General features: G+C 37.2%; 1 protein-coding gene across 1 annotated transcript in view; it reads left to right on the top strand.

The window, feature by feature from the left end:
* The window catches only part of LOC138853105 (uncharacterized), a 100092-nt gene that overhangs the window by 82924 nt on the left and 4391 nt on the right, over nt 1–12777 (top strand). Inside the window, 1 exon segment of the mRNA XM_070087726.1 lies at nt 5190–5356. Within this exon segment, the coding sequence (XP_069943827.1) occupies nt 5190–5356 (167 nt within the window).

Genomic DNA, 12777 nt, shown 5'->3' with positions numbered 1-12777 from the left:
GAAGTTGTTTAAACTCCCTGGATATTTCATCCCATGCTTGACTCATTTCTAGAGGCAAGTTCTCATCCCATCCAATTTTGAGCTTCCATGCATCTTGCATAAGCATTTTACCCTTTATGGTAATTGGTGAGACGAGTCCTAGAGGATCAAAACATTGTGATACCTCTGACAGTAAACTACGTTTAGTGAGTGTACTGCATGATTTGTTTATCCTTTTGAGACTCAAAGTATCTTCCTGTGTGTTCCAATTAAGTCCCAGCATATTGTTGCAATCAGGAATTTCAGTTTCAGGGAAATCTTCTTTGATAAGTTCCCTTAATTGCTTTGAATTTGTATTCCACATCCTTAGAGGCATATTTGCTTCTTTCATCTCCTTGTTAGCTTCTCTGTATAAGGATTTCAAATCCTCCTCTTTATTCACAGTACCTTGAAGATTGTCCACATAGAAACTTTTCTTTAAGACTTCTTTGAAGGGACTTTCAGATTTCTTCAAATGTGTATTTAGAGTAGCTTCTAGTAAGAATGGAGAGGATGTTGCACCAAATAATACTGAATTGAAACGATAAGTTTTCACAGGACTTTGAGGATCATGTGGATTTTCAGGCCACAAGAATCGAGTATAATCTCTATCTATTTCTTGTAGTCCTACTCTTAAGAAAGCTTTGGAAATATCAGCCGTGTAGGCATATGGGTTTGTGCGAAATTTCATAAGCACGTCTCCAAGCTTCTCAGTTAGTGAGGGTCCGGTCATCAGACAGTCATTAAGACTTGCTACATCTTTATTTGCACGTGCGCTGCAATTATATACAACACGTAGTGGAGTGGTTTCAGAATCTTTTCTGACTCCATGGTGCGGGAGATAATGAGCGTTTGTCTTCAACTTATCTTCGACTATTTCCTCAATGAATTTATTGTCCAACTGTTCTTGTATGATATTATCATAGACAGTCAGTAGCTCTGGATTCTTCCTGAGCTCATGTATTTGTGCTTTCATTTGTCCGAAAGCCATGCGATAATTGCTAGGTAGATGTGGTGGATTTAATTTCCATGGTAACCTAACCCAATACTGTCCATCTTTATATTTGACAGTGTCCAAATATTGGTTATAAGTCTGAGACTCTTGTGGGCTTGGTTTATTTACATCAATACCTATCGCATCTAAATCCCACAACTTATCAACTGGTTCATTCATTTCTTCCAGTAATGATAATTTTTGCTGTGGTACATGATCAGCGGTTATTCTCGTAACTAGTACATTTTCCACTGAATCAATATCAGCTTCTTTCCCACTTTGAGAGGGAATGGGACCACATATCATGTGGCCTCCTGCTGTTTTCAGCAAGTGAACATCATGTTTACTTACTATATTTTGCACAAAACAGTGATAATAATCACTTCCAATGATTAAATCAATTGGACTAATTGTGTCCGTCTGTATGTCAGGACAGGCTAACTTGACCTTAGCTGCTTTCAGTGCTGCAACTGTTTCTTTTAATCCCTGGATCTGCACAGACTTAGGCAAATCATCTACTACCACAGCTTCTACTGTCTTTTTCCTGTTTCCTAGACCAACAGTGATTCTGGCTAGGTCATATGTCTGTTTACCAGAATTGTGGAAAAAACCAGCTATATCTAACTGTATTTTGGCATAGGGTTGTTTATTCAGTTTCTGCAACACTGTTCTTCTTATGAAGGACCTTTGTGAGCCTTGATCAAATAGTGTTAGCACATTGGTTTTGTGTAATTTATTAGATAACTCAACTCGAGCTATCGGGAGAGCAGTTGCTTTAAACTTATCTCTCACATTTAATGCTGTTGCTTGTTGACTTCCTGATTCTGTGGAAGTCTGCTGCTGTTCAGCAAAAGTATTTGGGCATAATGCTGTATGATGCATACCCTTGCATTTAAAACACTTCTTCAGTGAGCATTTTCCTCCCTTGTGTTCACCTAAACACTTGATGCATCTTTTCAGCTGATGAACACGTTGTTTACGTGCCTCCATTGATGTGTATTGACTACAATACTGTGCCCAATGTGTTCCATCACAAAGTACACATTTTGGAGTACGTTTATGTATGACAGTCTGTTTACTGTCTATTGTATTCACAGCTTGATAAATGCCTATATGGGATTTCCCATTATGTGGTTTAGTGGGAGTAGTTATACTCTTTTTATACTGAGTTGAAGGTTTATTATCCACTGGATTTGTGGATTTTTCATCTTGTCTCGTTGCTTGCATGCATGAAACTATTGTTTGTAAACCATTGCTAATTTCCTCACAAGTGAAATAGCGTTTATTGAACATAATATTTAATCGTTCAATAGTTTGTGGTGACAGCTTATCCTGTACAATACCACTGATAAACCAATCACATTGTCTTAGGTCATATTTAGCACCTAGAGATATGAGACTATTGTCTAATGTAATTCTAAATGCCTGTAAGTCTGAATAACAATGTTTGGGTGGCTTCAAGCTTGATATTAAGACTGCATGTCTAACTCTGGCCTTGTCAGCATCGAAGTAATTGTCTGCTAAGACACGTAAGGCTATTTGATAATTATCTTTAACCACCGGAAATGACTTAATCAGTTCATAGGGTTCTCCCTTCACAAGACATTTAAGATAATTAAACTTAGCAATCTCATCTATGTCAGTTCGTGAATTTACTATGGATTGAAAACCACTAATGAATTCTTCATAATTATGACCTTGGAAAATAGGTAATGACAATGTAGGTAAGCTTGGTAATGGGACACTTGTTGTTACAGGTGTAACAGGTGTTTGACCATTAGTTACAGTAGGTCTCTGTGACAGAGTTTTACGGCAGATAGCCTGTACTCCTGTCCACCTTAATTGTTGATCACTAAAAGTATCCAAAACATTTTTAATTTCATCCTCAGATGGATCTGATTCAAGAAATTTATTTTCATAATGTGTATAGTCTGAATTAATTATTTCCAGACGTTGTGTAAATAATTCAAACTTGACCTCAAGATCATCAAAATCTATGTTTGTATCTTGAGTTAATCCTAGACAGACTGAAATTAGATTTTCTAATTGTGTAATCTTAGTCTGTAAAGACTGAAACTGAGTTTTCAAACAAGCCATTTTAATGGTATACTGAAAATTCTAGCACCACACTTAGAGTGTTTAAAAACCACTGTACTGCTATAGACAGCTGAGGTTTTGTTATGCTTAAGTCAGCAATAATCGAGTCAGACACTACTGACCCACTAAGCTTAACCTCAGGGTTAATGACCATGAAGTGTACAGGGTACATGTGTCTGGTGTTTACGGCTTGTGTGCTGTGTCAGCCTGCCCACGATGATTAATCGTAAATAACGATGTTATACACCTCATTCCCTATACACTATAAATGTCACTGTATAACTGTAATCACACGTGAATATTACTTACACATATATAAATTTCACTGTTAATATATATTTGAAAGCTTACACTTTATATATAAGTTCCTTTAATATAACAGGTAAATCTATAAGAAACAAACTTTAACACAATCTTGTCTCTTAATTTCTGTCTATAAACATTATAAACACTGTGTATATATACACTCAGACAAACAACATCACTTGTGTTGTCTTATTCAGCGATTTCGCCAGATTGGAGCAGTGGTTGCAGGGTGTGGGTGAGTCACCCAGCTCCCGTTTTCTTTGGGTGTCCGCTGGGTGAGCGCCCGTTTTCCTTTGGGTGAACGCTGGGTGAGCGCCCGTTTTCTTTTGGCTGCCCATTCTCTGTGATTGAGTCTGGAGGGACTCATTTATACTGATTTATATTGTAAAACACTAGTTTTACAGCTTTTTTCGAAGGACCTTGGCTCATAGGTTATTTGTACACTGTAGTACAACATATTTGGACCACAGTGTGGTCTCAATCCGGTTCGAAGGACCAAAGCTCTGTTGAGAATTTGGCCTTACCAGCTAAGATATAATTATATAATGAACACTTAGCTGATAAATGACAGCAAATCGTCTACACAGCCGTCCCTGCAGACGAGGTCTAGATGCTGTCGAAACCATCACAACAGTGGGCTGTCAAGAGATACAAATTGTAAGTATATTACCCCTAGGGGGTGTTATGTCAGCATATTTCATTCGATGATGGCTGACAACTACTTACTTGTTTGGACTCAAAAGTCCACACCTTACTGCCGATTATAGGCTGATTACAAACTCCTTGTGACTCAAGAATTGCGCAATTCCCCGATCTACAAGAAATTCGTAACATACCTTGCTCTTTGTAACGTGAGCTATGGTGTTCTCAACACCTTCGACAGATATCGGTGACTTGATAGAAGCTGATGTGTCCTTGGATGTCCACGTCTTCCATTGTCTAGGAAACGCACACTGGTACACTATGTTCTACAAGATTCGTCCTTATTGTTCACAATGTATCACAAGAGAAGCTGATCACACCTCTCTTATGTTTATCGTGTTCTGCGAGACACTTTATTCACACTAACGCACAGATCAGTGTTCTTTGTTGGTTATCCTGGCGTCAGTGTGACTCGTAGTAGAGTCAAAAGTAATCTGGCCAGACGCTACAGGGCTCCATCCCGTCACTGGCCCCAGCACAAAAAAAAAACGCTGACCCAGTACCTTGCATCCTTGTCACCTCCTCGATGAAGCAAAGCAGAATGTTTGTTTCTTGCTGTCTTAATCATAGACAACAATGTACACTATCTTTACTATGGTAATAAAGTGGGAGCAGGATTTTCCTTAATTGTCCTGCTAAATAAGAGATGTACTGTCTCTTATAAAAATACACGTTGCAACACCCCTGCAAGAAGCAGAGGTCATTTGACCACGCATAGCATCTGTGATCAATTACTCACTCTAGCAGTAAACAAGACGCTCGCCCCTTCTAGTGGCCCCTCAGGGCTGAGAAGGGGGCTGAAGGGGGCTGAAGGGGGCTGATACCCCCCTCCTGGAGAAAATTTCTCCACAGTCGGTGGGAGACGGCCTACTTGTTGAAATATATATATATATATATATATATATATATATATATATATATATATATATATATATATATATATATATATATATATATATATATATTATTTATATGCAGTTGTGTGTAGCAGTAACTCAAATGTATAAGATGATGGAAACATAGATTGTAATGACTGGGTGTTTTTACAAAATAATATTTTGTTCTCCTTTAGGAAAGGCGCACCATTTTTCCGGCGATTTAGCCAGCTGTTACTGCAGTTAAAAGACTCTGGCATTACCAACCAGTGGATGAAAGAGGTGATAACCAGACGAGTGCGGGAGAAGAGAGGCAGTGCAGCACTCCGCCCTGAGGGACTCTCCGGAAACGATCTCAATGCAAGTATTATGTTTCTTAATGTAATCCAGATTCATATCTTTGAATATAGTCCTGGAAATTAAGAAAATAAGAAGAATAATGGGGAAGATATAAGGAGAGTAAGTATGGTTAGAGAAAGAATGACGGTGATAAAATGATATATTCCCCCGTCCACCATATATTTATACGTAATTTTGAATGTGCTGAATTTCCTCTTTATAATTCAACATGAAATACAATAAAGTAGCGTTTTGCACCTCCCAACCGATACACACATGTCAGTATGCTAGTAAATAAATATATATATATATATATATATATATATATATATATATATATATATATATATATATATATATATATATATATATATATTATTATTATTATTATATATATTATATATATTTATATATATATATATATATATATATATATATATATATATATATATATATATATATATATATATATATATATATATATATATATATATATATATATATATATATATATATATATATATATATATATATATATATACATATATATATATATATATACATATATATATATATATATATATATATATATATACATATATATATATATATATATATATATATATATATATATATATATATATATATATATATATATATATATATATATATATATATTTTATTATCACACTGGCCGATTCCCACCAAGGCAGGGTGGCCCGAAAAAGAAAAACTTTCACCATCATTCACTCCATCACTGTCTTGCCAGAAGGGTGCTTTACACTACAGTTTTTAAACTGCAACATTAACACCCCTCCTTCAGAGTGCAGGCACTGTACTTCCCATCTCCAGGACTCAAGTCCTGCCAGCCGGTTTCCCTGAACCCCTTCATACATGTTACTTTGCTCACACTCCAACAGCACGTCTAGTGCTAAAAACCATTTGTCTCCATTCACTCCTATCAAACACGCTCACGCATGCCTGCTGGAAGTCCAAGCCCCTCGCACACAAAACCTCCTTTACCCTCTCCCTCCAACCTTTCCTAGGCCGACCCCTACCCCGCCTTCCTTCCACTACAGACTGATACACTCTTGAAGTTATTCTGTTTCGCTCCATTCTCTCCACATGTCCGAACCACCTCAACAACCCTTCCTCAGCCCTCTGGACAACAGTTTTGGTAATCCCGCACCTCCTCCTAACTTCTAAACTACGAATTCTCTGCATTATATTCACACCACACATTGCTCTCAGACATGACATCTCCACTGCCTCCAGCCTTCTCCTCGCTGCAACATTCATCACCCATGCTTCACACCCATATAAGAGCGTTGGTAAAACTATACTCACATACATTCCCCTCTTTGCCTCCAAGGACAAAGTTCTTTGTCTCCACAGACTCCTAAGTGCACCACTCACCCTTTTCCCCTCATCAATTCTATGATTCACCTCATCTTTCATAGACCCATCCACTGACACGTCCACTCCCAAATATCTGAATACATTCACCTCCTCCATACTCTCTCCCTCCAATCTGATATCCAATCTTTCATCACCTAATCTTTTTGTTATCCTCATAACCTTACTCTTTCCTGTATTCACTTTCAATTTTCTTCTTTTGCACACCCTACCAAATTCATCCACCAATCTCTGCAATTTCTCTTCAGAATCTCCCAAGAGCACAGTGTCATCAGCAAAGAGCAACTGTGACAACTCCCACTTTATGTGTGATTCTTTATCTTTTAACTCCACGCCTCTTGCCAAGACCCTCGCATTTACTTCTCTTACAACCCATTCTATAAATATATTAAACAACCACGGTGACATCACACATCCTTGTCTAAGGCCTACTTTTACTGGGAAATAATTTCCCTCTTTCCTACATACTCTAACTTGAGCCTCACTATCCTCGTAAAAACTCTTCACTGCTTTCAGTAACCTACCTCCTACACCATACACCTGCAACATCTGCCACATTGCCCCCCTATCCACCCTGTCATACGCCTTTTCCAAATCCATAAATGCCACAAAGACCTCTTTAACCTTATCTAAATACTGTTTACTTATATGTTTCACTGGAAACACCTGGTCCACACACCCCCTACCTTTCCTAAAGCCTCCTTGTTCATCTGCTATCCTATTCTCCGTCTTACTCTTAATTCTTTCAATAATAACTCTACCATACACTTTGCCAGGTATACTCAACAGACTTATCCCCCTATAATTTTTGCACTCTCTTTTATCCCCTTTGCCTTTATACAAAGGAACTATGCATGCTCTCTGCCAATCCCTAGGTACCTTACCCTCTTCCATACATTTATTAAATAATTGCTCCAACCACTCCAAAACTATATCCCCACCTGCTTTTAACATTTCTATCTTTATCCCATCAATCCCGGCTGCCTTACCCCCTTTCATTTTACCTACTGCCTCACGAACTTCCCCCACACTCACAACTGGCTCTTCCTCACTCCTACAAGATGTTGTTCCTCCTTGCCCTATACACGAAATCACAGCTTCCCTATCTTCATCAGCATTTAACAATTCCTCAAAATATTCCCTCCATCTTCCCAATACCTCTAACTCTCCATTTAATAACTCTCCTCTCCTATTTTTAACTGACAAATCCATTTGTTCTCTAGGGTTCCTTAACTTGTTAATCTCACTCCAAAACTTTTTCTTATTTTCAACAAAATTTTTTGATAATATATATATATATATATATATAGAGGTGGTACTTCTCTCTCTCTCTCTCTCTCTCTCTCTCTCTCTTTATATATATATATATATATATATATATATATATATATATATATATATATATATATATATATATATATATATATATATATATATATATATTAACAAGTCGGCCATCTTTATTACAGAAGGCACTGTCCATATATTTTAACTGTGAATCGTCGACTACAAGGATATTCTTAACTTTATTTGCATAAGAATTAGTGGTACTTTCCACCACACTGATCATTTAAGTACATTCGTTCCGAAGAACAGAGAACGGATTTTCTACCTTCATATTTGCTAACTTAGCCTTCCTTTCTTTGACGTTTCTCCCTTTTCAGAAAACCACTTTCCAGTTATTGCAGCAAATTTTCATTTAGAGAGAGTAAACATATTATGAATTATTCATTTTAAAAAATATATATCAGCCTTTAAAAACTGAAGCCATATCAGAAGAGATTTTTTTTTCTTACAGAAGGAAATGCTTCATCATTTAAGGAATGAAATTAATAAGTTATTACCTACGCTATAAAATGACAATCATCTGATCGACACCATGCCTAACCCTTCTAGGGTAGGGTAGGTGCCTGAGTCCGAGCCTTTAGCTCATAAGACTGTCATTCCCATTTGCCCCCTTGTGGCGGGGATGGCAGACCAGAGAGGCCTAGCTTGTGGCTAGGCCTGGGGACAGTTGGTCCCAAAGATGAGGAGGTACTTGTGCCTCCTCCCATGGGAGACTTAGGTCTCAGACACTCCCTAAAGAGGGAGCCAAGGCCGGGCCACCACTTGGAAAAGGCCCGGGCCGGGAGAATACCGGCTAATCTTTACCTAACCTAACCATGACAATCATCTAAGTAGCACACCTAATGTATAAAGTTTAAAGCCAATTTATAAAAGACTTTGTCTTATTATCGCACTAAACCCAAGTCTGAGAGTGGCCCATATATAATTAACATCTGTTCATGTCAATAGTTACATTAACCTTTTCCTCCCACTAACATAAAAGATTTACAGATGATCAAATGAGGCACTCATTTGATAAATTAAAACCATGGAGACAGAAAAAAAAATATTCGCCAACATTTTTTCTAGGTACGCATTAGATGATGCATAACTCCATTGAACTATGTATAAAACGGCAAATTACATTATTATTTTTGCTTCTTGTTCTTGTATTCTTTGATAAATGAATCTGACAAAATATTCATTACAATTCGCACTTTGGTTTTATCAGAAAGTTTAACAGTTTTAACCTTAGCATATATTTCCAGAATACAACAATCGTTTATATGTATTATAGATTATTTTATTTCTTTCATAAAATAGATTTGTAAGTCATAAACAACAAACTATAACAGAACTGTAATTCAAGGAAAGTAATTATTGGTACTAATTTGTATGGCGAATATAGTGTTTTCAGTCAAGAGAAAATATATTCAGGGTATGGTGATAAATTAGACACATGTGCAACTCTTGGGTATCTTTATTGAGGAAACGTTTCGCCACACAGTGGCTTCATCAGTCCATACAAAGGAGAATCTTGAAGAACAGGAGGAGAATGAGGTAATCAGTCCCTCAACCTTGAGTCGATGTTGTCAGTCCATCAATCTTGAATAGAATACGGCATACATGCTGAGAAGGAGGTCCTTCTCAGCATGTATGCCGTATTCTATTCAAGATTGATGGACTGACAACATCGACTCAAGGTTGAGGGACTGATTACCTCATTCTCCTCCTGTTCTTCAAGATTCTCCTTTGTATGGACTGATGAAGCCACTGTGTGGCGAAACGTTTCCTCAATAAAGATACCCAAGAGTTGCACATGTGTTTAATTTATCAACATGTCGGTTCTCTGAACCATTCATCTACATTCAGGGTATGGTGAAAAAAACATAGTTGCGTAAAAGAAACTTATTGAGGTTTTGCTTGTCGACAGACGTCTTCAGTCAAAAGTTAACTGTAGAAGCCTGAGTACAAGCGAATTGTCTCTCTAAAGTTCCTCTCTGGTACTGATTATTTTTCATCAGTACTCGGCTTAGCTTAAAATGTCTTCATATTCAGTATATATTTCCTCGCATGAGAGATAATTCTCGATAACATGTCAGTTGGTCATCAGTAACTACATGTATAGATATATAAATGTTGTGTTGTAGGCGACAAGGAAAAACAGAGACTATAAAACAAACGTTTATTAAAACAGCAATTTATTCTGATTACATCTACACAGAACAGCCATAACAAACATATTCCTTCATGTCGAAGAATACCGTTAAAAATATTGTCCTATTAACATAAGAACATAAGAACATAAGAAAGGAGGAACACTGCAGGAGGCCTGTTTGCCCATACTAGGCAGGTCCTTTACAATTCATCCCACTAACAAAACATTTGCCCAACCCAATTTTCAATGCCACCCAAGAAATAAGCTCTGATGTGCAAGTCCCACTCAAATCCAACCCCTCCCACTCATGTACTTATCAACCTAGATTTGAAACTACCCAAAGTCCCAGCCTCAATAACCCAACTAGGTAGACTGTTCCACTCATCAACTACCCTATTTCCAAACCAATACTTTCCTATGTCCTTTCTAAATCTAAACTTATCTAATTTAAATCCATTACTGCGGGTTCTCTCTTGGAGAGACATCCTCAAGACCTTATTAATATCCCCTTTATTAATACCTATCTTCCACTTATACACTTCGATCAGGTCTCCCCTCATTCTTCGTCTAACAAGTGAATGTAACTTAAGAGTCTTCAATCTTTCTTCATAAGGAAGATTTCTAATGCTATGTATTAATTTAGTCATCCTACGCTGAATGTTTTCTAACGAATTTATGTCCATTTTGTAATACGGAGACCAGAACTGAGCTGCATAATCCAGGTAAGGTCTTACTAATGATGTATAAAGCTGCAGTATGACCTCTGGACTTCTGTTGCTTACACTTCTTGATATAAATCCCAGTAATCTATTTGCCTTATTACGTACGCTTAGGCATTGCTGTCTTGGTTTAAGGTTGCTGCTCACCATAACCCCCAAGTCCTTTTCGCAATCTGTATGGCTAAGTTCTACATCATTTAACTTATAAGTACTAGGGTTATGGGCACTCCCAAGCTTCAGAACCTTGCATTTATCTACATTGAACTGCATCTGCCACTTTTCTGACCAAGAATAGAGTTTGTTTAAATCCTCCTGAAGTTCCATAACATCTACGTTTGAATTAATTATCCTACCTATCTTTGTGTCATCGGCGAATTTGCTCATATCACTAGTAATTCCCTCATCAAGATCATTGATATATATTATAAACAACAACGGGCCCAAGACTGATACCTGTGGAACGCCACTTGTTACAGATCTCCACTCGGATTTAACCCCATTTATGGACACTCTCTGCTTCCTGTCAGTGAGTCATGACTCGATCCACGAGAGCACTTTTCCCCCAATGCCATGAACTGCCACTTTCTTTAACAGTCTATGGTGCGGAACTCTATCAAAAGCCTTACTAAAATCTAAGTAAATAATATCAAATTCTTTATTGTGGTCAACAGCCTCAAAAGCTTTACTGAAGAAAGTTAATAAATTAGTTAGACAAGACCGGCCTCTTGTGAATCCATGCTGAGTATCATTAATCAAGCTATGCTTATCGAGATGGCTTCTTATAATCTCAGCTATAATTGACTCTAGTAATTTGCCTACAATTGAGGTCAGGCTTATTGGGCGGTAATTTGACGGTAACGACTTGTCCCCTGTTTTAAAAATAGGAATTACATTAGCCATCTTCCACATATCAGACACTACACCTGTTTGAAGAGATAAATTAAAAATATTAGTTAATGGTTCACAGAGTTCCATTTTGCATTCCTTAAGAACCCTTGAAAAAACTCATCAGGACCCGGCGACTTATTTTGCTTCAGTCTGTCTATCTGCTTCACAACCATCTCACTAGTGACTGTGATGTTACATAATTTATCTTCTTCTAGCCCACTGTAAAAATTAATTACTGGAATATTGTTAGTGTCTTCCTGTGTAAAAACTGAGATAAAATAATTATTTAAAATCAAGCACATTTCATTCTCTTTGTCAGTAAGGTGCCCATAGTTATTTTTAAGGGGACCTATCTTATCTCTAACTTTTGTTCTATAGACCTGGAAAAAACTTTTTGGGTTAGTTTTAGAATCCCTAGCAACTTTAATTTCATAGTCCCTTTTAGCTTTTCTTATCCCCTTTTTAATGTCCCTCTTAATGTCAATATACTGATTCATAAGATGACCCTCGCCTCTTTTGATACGCCTTCAAATTCCTTTCTTATGCCCTAGTAGATATTTGAGCCTATTATTCATCCATTTTGGGTCATTTCTATGTGATCTAATTTCTTTATATGGGATAAACGCTCTTTGAGCAGCATGTATAGTGTTCAGAAAACTGTTATATTGATAGCTCTCTTCGTTACCCCAGTCAACAGATGATAAGTGTTCTCTAAGCCCATCGTAATCTGCTAAGCGAAAATCCGGGACTGTTACTGAGTTATCGCTACTATCGTACTTCCATTCAATGCTAAATGTAATTGATTTGTGGTCGCTAGCACCCAGTTCCTCGGAAATTTCTAAATTATTAACAAGGGATTCATTGTTTGCCATAACTAAGTCAAGCAGGTTATTTCCCCTTGTAGGTTCTGTCACAAACTGCTTCAAAAACAATCCTGAA

This window comes from Cherax quadricarinatus, chromosome 22, assembly GCF_038502225.1.
Source record: "Cherax quadricarinatus isolate ZL_2023a chromosome 22, ASM3850222v1, whole genome shotgun sequence".
Taxonomy (NCBI): domain Eukaryota; kingdom Metazoa; phylum Arthropoda; class Malacostraca; order Decapoda; family Parastacidae; genus Cherax; species Cherax quadricarinatus.
Note: the sequence above shows the minus strand (reverse complement) of the source record. Positions and strands in the feature narration are given on the sequence as shown.